This window comes from Manduca sexta, unplaced genomic scaffold (assembly GCF_014839805.1).
Source record: "Manduca sexta isolate Smith_Timp_Sample1 unplaced genomic scaffold, JHU_Msex_v1.0 HiC_scaffold_131, whole genome shotgun sequence".
NCBI classification, from domain to species: domain Eukaryota; kingdom Metazoa; phylum Arthropoda; class Insecta; order Lepidoptera; family Sphingidae; genus Manduca; species Manduca sexta.
The window spans coordinates 7,372-14,022 of record NW_023592161.1 but is presented as its reverse complement, the minus strand read 5'-3'; the positions used below and the strand labels follow the sequence as shown (position 1 = coordinate 14,022).

The 6,651-nt window shown below is 34.1% G+C and overlaps 1 protein-coding gene across 1 annotated transcript; it reads right to left on the bottom strand.

The window, feature by feature from the left end:
- Window positions 1-373: 373 nt before the first annotated feature.
- Window positions 374-6,420, bottom strand: LOC115444474 (alpha-actinin-like protein 1). Its single transcript, XM_037445201.1, has 4 exons — window positions 6,037-6,420; window positions 4,224-4,313; window positions 1,023-1,193; window positions 374-439 (listed from the first exon to the last, which is right to left on the bottom strand). Exons 1-4 carry the CDS (start codon window positions 6,112-6,114, stop codon window positions 374-376), a joined length of 405 nt encoding a protein of 134 aa, XP_037301098.1. The 5' UTR covers window positions 6,115-6,420.
- Window positions 6,421-6,651: the final 231 nt, after the last annotated feature.

The following is a 6,651-nucleotide window of genomic DNA, read 5'->3' as shown; positions in this document are numbered from 1 at the left end:
CGGCACGGTCGATCCCTTCTTTCTCACATGCCTTATATAATATTTAGACATGAATGTAGTGGTAAAATATTTAGGTTCTTTTATAAGTAATACCTATGTATGTCATTTTTTTTTATTTAAGAGGCTTTAGTACTAGTTGTGTACATATCTGTCCCATGATATATTTCTAGTCTAATACAAATATGCATTAATAATTAACTAATAAAAATTATGATATTCAACGATAAGTAAACGATACTATGTATTTGGTAAACTAAATATGATATTACTTTTAACAAAATTCAAAATAAAAAGCCGCCAAAAAATAATAGCATATTCCTCGAACACCATTACAGCCAAATTCATAATTTAAAATCGAAGTCTAGAATAACGCTCAAACACTAGAGATCTGTATCGTGCCCGTCACGGAGTCGTGACCGCGTGGGTTGCGCCATGCCATCTATAATTGGATTACAAACGAAATTATGTCCACTTATACGGGCCAAGGTCCGCGGAATCGGAATACAGACCAATTTATGTACAATAGATTTTTTAGACAGCATAGTATAGGATAATGAAGATTGCGTTTTGTTTTCGCAAATATTTATACAGTATACTTCGAATTATGTTGGAATAAAACAAATATCGCGTCGATATCGTAATGAGATCACCTTGGAAAAACGTTCGACAACGATTACCTCATTAACGATTATTTAAATACCTACAAATATTTCCAACACTTTCGTTTTGCACTTAAATTATTCGATTTATTCGAATGGTATCAAAAACATCGAATGCTTTCACTGTTGCAACAGTTTAACGTTCCTAAACTTTAGAAAATTTTAAATACGCTCATGATCTTTAGTAAAAATACTTTAAATTTCGAACGCGTTCGTATTCCCATATAGACGAAAACTATTTTTAAATTTCGAATCGATGAATAATCCTACGAAACCAAAACATTTTAAATTTCGAATGCATTGATAATCCTGTAATAAAAAAAAAACATCTCGACAAAGGAACGAAACCAAACAGCCACTAACCTGGAAGTGCAGAATGATGGTCCATATAAGGCCGAGTGTCAGCTTAGGGTTCCCGTCGACAATGTCCTCGGCGCGTATGTTCACCAACTTGATCTTCTTGTAGCGGAGGAAGTCGAGGGCCATCTGAACGTTCTGCAGCATGTGGAAACGCATACGACCTCTTTCGCGCGGCTGGAACGAACGGTAAATACATTAAATATGAAGCATTCTTATGAGTAATGGCTAAAGAAGTAAAGTCTTCCTTTTTTTTTTGACACTACGTTTGTTAGCCTAGCAAAGGCTTTATACAAACACAATGGACTTTTGTGTGAGTTACATTCTTAAATACATATAACAAGGTTTTTCTTTCGGTGTCCTTTTCTTCTCCTCTTTAAAGATAAGGACAAAATATGGATGTATAAAGTCTGACTAATCATACGGACCTATATGAACGATAGTACTTTGATACCAAATTTTTCAAAAACGTTACCACTTACTATAACCTAATTACTTTTCAATTATGTCCCGAGTGATCCAAGAATCAAACCCACATCAATAATCAACCCGATCAAATTCACTTAACCCGCTAAAAGATTGCCAAACGTTAAGCCGTCATTAAACCGGCTATCAGTTACCGGTGTGGGCGAGGCATATCCCCTATACACCCTGCTCCGATTACTATACGCGTTATGATGGATAGCTTTGCATTCTAAAAGTTGCGCGAACTTTGGAAAGTGTACCTATTAAGTAACGATAAGTAAAAAGGCCAGTATGGTGTTGGGCTCCCTATCACATCATGGGACGGAACACACTTGGTGATAAGTGAGTACCTTGGTTGCTTCTATGCCCCCTTCGGAGATAATTGCGTGATGTGTTAAGCACTAACTATTGCTCGCGGCTTCACTCGCGTGAGAATTTTCATATACATTTTCCGGGATAGAAAGTAGCCTATATCTTTCCCAGGGTCTCAAACTATCTTCATACCAAATATCATCGAAATCCGTTGGATAGTTTTGAGTTTATCACGTTTAAACGGATAGACAGATGCGGCGGGGACTTTGTTTAGCTTTGGTCTGCAGCTCATCTAATCTCATGGTAAACATGCATACCCGCGTAATAGTTATTCCGGCATAAATATATTCCCAAGATAAAAAATAGCCAATATCACTCAGGAGAAACGTAGCTTCGTATTAGTGAAAAAATCAAACTCGGTTCAGCATTTCCCGAGTTTAGCGCATTCAAACAAACTCTGCATGTTTACATATTAGTATAGTATGGATTAACAAGTTGTTTAAACGAAGCACGTGCCAGCTAATACATTTATCAACGCTAAATACATCATAACGTTAATTAACATTAGTATGTATTAGTTTGCACAAACATCGTTAATCTAAATAATTGTCGTATAACCAACGCGTGACTTGATTCATTTACTATTAAATAATAACAATAAATCGTGTAATGGCCCTTCGGTGGCCTCGTGAGATGTTGATTGTGAGTTCCGGAGTTTGATATGCTTTGTATTATGCTATTGAATTAAAAATGATAACGGTATGTTAATATTGCACTTATGCTCTTAGCATTAAGATTATATTATGTACAAAGTGTTCAATAAATAAATATAATAAGGGTAGGCAGAGGTGTAACTACATGGTTCACATATAGTTTGTGTCCCCGGATATCAGAGTTGAGTTGATTTTTAAGCTATATAAGAATACAAATTAAATATCTACTAAATAAAATGTACTTTAAAAAGTATTTCTTATGTTTACACGAATGTTAGACGTTTAAATAAAACTATTTTACGGAATTTCTCGCGGTTTGGTATATTATAATTTCCTCCCGACGTTTCGTACGTCCAACCCCATGTGACCATGAAGGCTGCAGTCTTCCAATAGTTTTATTTCAAAGTGTACTTTAGTTTCTTTTTTCATTATCGGGCTTGGAACTCGCTCCTAAGACCACGGCAGTTTACATTTTTGACTGAGATTGAAGCAATGAGAATGATAATACCGTCAAAGATATCTTAACTAATAAATATATTTCTCAAAGATTTTGCCTATTTCGAAAATAAGGAAATATTATAAGAACCTAAATAAGAAATTTCACAAATGTCATTTGATAAGAAGGTAATATAACTCACACTAATACATCTGTTTACATACAAATTATTTACTTACTGGATCTACTTAAGTTCGGCGGGTCAAGCCGAATTTTATTTTTCGTGCGAAACTATACTTTAATCGATAAGGAATAAGATTAATTTTTAATTTAAAACTACAAATTATTTACTTTATGGGTTAAACATAATTTTTGTTTACGTGCGAAACTATACTTTAATTGATAAGGAATAGGTTTATTTTTTCCATTTACTAACTAATGATTACAAATAATTTATACGATGGGAAAACACAGCGATACGAAATGAGGTTCATTACATTATCGAAATATAATTATTGGGTTCCATGAAATCATATTTATATTTTTACAATAAAAGTAATGTAAACAATGGAAATTACGCTATACCTATACATAATATTATAAAACAAAGTTACTTTTATGTTTCTCTGTATGTTATAGATTTTCTCAAAATGTACAAACGGATTTTTATTAAATTTGGTATGAAGATAGTTTAAGACCCTGAGAAGGTTATAGGCTACTTTCTATCCTGAGAAAAATATAGCGGGACTTTTAAACCGGAAAACTGCTTCCCGCGGGAGAAGCCGCGAGCAAAACTAGTTTGTAATAAATGTTTTAGTTCTATCTGGACCCCACTCCACCTACCATCAGGTACCGCGGGATCACGATGCTATGCCCGCAAAAAGCATTGAAAATAAAAGTATTAAACGGATTTTTCGCGGTAAATACTTTTACTTTCAATGTCTAACATTATCGCGTAAACATAAGAAATCATTATAAAAAATTGCAGTCAATATTCAATGTGCGATGCAGTCATATCAATAATCGATGTGCGATTCCAAAAAAGGTTTTACGATGTTCTGTTGCTTTAAATTGTTAAAAATTTTATTAATATGCAGGGTCATTTTGTCATTGCGTTACTATTTTTAACAAAAAAGTATAAAAGAAAAAAACACAAAGAAAAAATAATACATAAAGTAGATAAGCATGTGGTTTCATTTAGTAACGCAATGTCAAAATGACCCAGTATAATACTAGATTGTTCTATATCTGTAAACTGTTATAATGTTAATGAATACTCACGAGGTGTTCGCCAGAAAGCACCTCCAGCAGCGAAATGAGGTTGAGTCCATCGCGCAGGTCCTCGAACAGATCGTTTACGTGACGATTCACCTGCGCACAATAAACAACATTAGTACCGAAGCATAAGATATAATTTAAAATAGAGATCGTTGGAAACCCGTCGTTTTAACTTTAGTTTTCTTCATTACTCTTCACTTAGGAATTATGAACAGTGTGAGAAATTGCCGTTGGTTTTGCTTGTAATGCTCTTTGTATCTAATAGTTTATGCCAACCTTGTCATTCAAAATCAACATCATATCCCTCACAAAATCGTGATCGTGTGTCACCTCGGTCTCTCGTCTAAAATCAGCAATGCGGTATTGGTTACGCTGTACTGCAGTTACGAGCTGAATCAGGGTTCCCATTGTTGGAACAATATAATATATTTTTATAAAATATATAATCTTGTTTTTGTCCGTTCGAAAAATAAAATGTTCTTTCTTCCATTCTTTCTTTTCCTTCAAAATGAATACAGAATACAAATTCGATGACGCTTCTCTCCGATTGGTATCCCATACTTAATTTGATTGATTGGATCCGTATTTTAGTTTCTGGTGTAGAAAATAAAAAGGGCAATCTGAAACGCGTGCAAAAACTCACAAAAACACTAAATCAACAAAATGAATATAACAAACTAACAACAGTAAACTAAAATGCAACTAAAACGAATTAGTCGAAGCGAAACAACAATGTGTTCGAAACTAGAATCCAGTGAGGTTAACGAAAACAAAGAGTCTAATGTTATGGCTTAATTCAGGACTTCAGATAATATGTCCTGATCCACTGAAGATTCTAGCTGTCCATGATTACATATCTCTCTAAAGCGTAGGAGCTGATGGTCCACCTGGCTGATGACAACCGAAGTCTAGAATATGGTTTTAAACCATTTTTTTATACACGGCAAAGTGACCCCACAGCACCTGATGGTAAGTGGAGAGGGGTCCAATAGAATGTCGACTGAGAGATGATTACTCCTCGGCAGTAGATACAATCATGTCGGTCTGTTTTAAGACTTTGTGTACGGTGGTCGTTATACGGGCGGATATAAAATATATCCTACCAACAGCAAAACTATGCCAGGATGAGGTAAACTGCCAATTGTAATTCTGATATTGACGTCACACGATCACTCAATCGTTCAGTGAAATCGTATTTTCCAATGTAAACGAAGTGTGATGTTAATGAAACCAAAATAAAACAACAAACAACCATGCATTAATGTGAGGCACGACATCTAAAACAACTGCTAAATGTTATGAATCAAAAATAAATACGAATTATTAAAACTAAAGTACAAACAACGAGTTAAAGCAAATACACCGATTAGTTTACACTAGAGATTTCAGAATGTTTGAAGCCTTAAAGTGTAAACTTAGCCTTAGCCATCTCATAGGATAGATCAAAATCCGGTAGAAGGTGTAGCAACTATAATATAAATTAACTAAATCATCCGGGTTATCATTTTCACTTATACATAAGAGGTATAAGTAATAAAAAAGGACAACTAATCCCTGTTTCCACGAATTGCTTTAGAGTTATTAAGTTTATCTTTGATAAAACATTCCGACATAGTTCTAGCTATTGTCAAAAGATGCGTAGTATGTTTTTATTTATAGCCTTTAGTTAAATAAAGTAAAATTAAAATAACATAGATTGCTCTGTAACAACTCTACAAGATCAAAATCTATCACATCATGGTCAGCCTAAATCGGTGCAAATGGCAAACAAAATCCTACGAAGCATTCTCAACAGTCAACAAACAACGACACTTACTTGTTGTGGCGGACAACACGGCTGGTTGTTGATGATCTCGCAAACGTGCAGACGCGTGTACGTCTGTCCGAGCAGCATTGGACATAAATACTTTAACACCTGGACCACACGATAGTATCAAAACCAAATATATTGTAGAGAAAGCCACTACGGAACTAAGTCATGCAATTTGGATGAATTTGTTAAAGGGAATGGTAGACTACACAAATCACTGATGGTATTCAATTGTCGATCAAAACAAAATTTGAGTAAGTAAATCAGGACTAGAAATAAACGATGAATCATAATCAACATTTGATTAAATTGAATGTGAAAAAATGGAAATTCGTATATCAATTAAAAATAACGAACGTTATCAATCTAAAAATCCAAATGCAAATAAAAATGAAAAATGTCAACTTAATTAAGAAACGTTATCTACATAATCTTATCTCATTAAAACAGATGTCACAACAAAAACTCAAAAGCAGGAAAATAAAACTAACAATGAAACTATCGAAATAATAATGCAATAACCATGCAAGGCGAGACGACAATTGTTGAAACCGAAAGTGCGTTTGCAGTAACAATGATTGATGATTTGTATTCAATACATCAAATTGATTCTATAAGAGC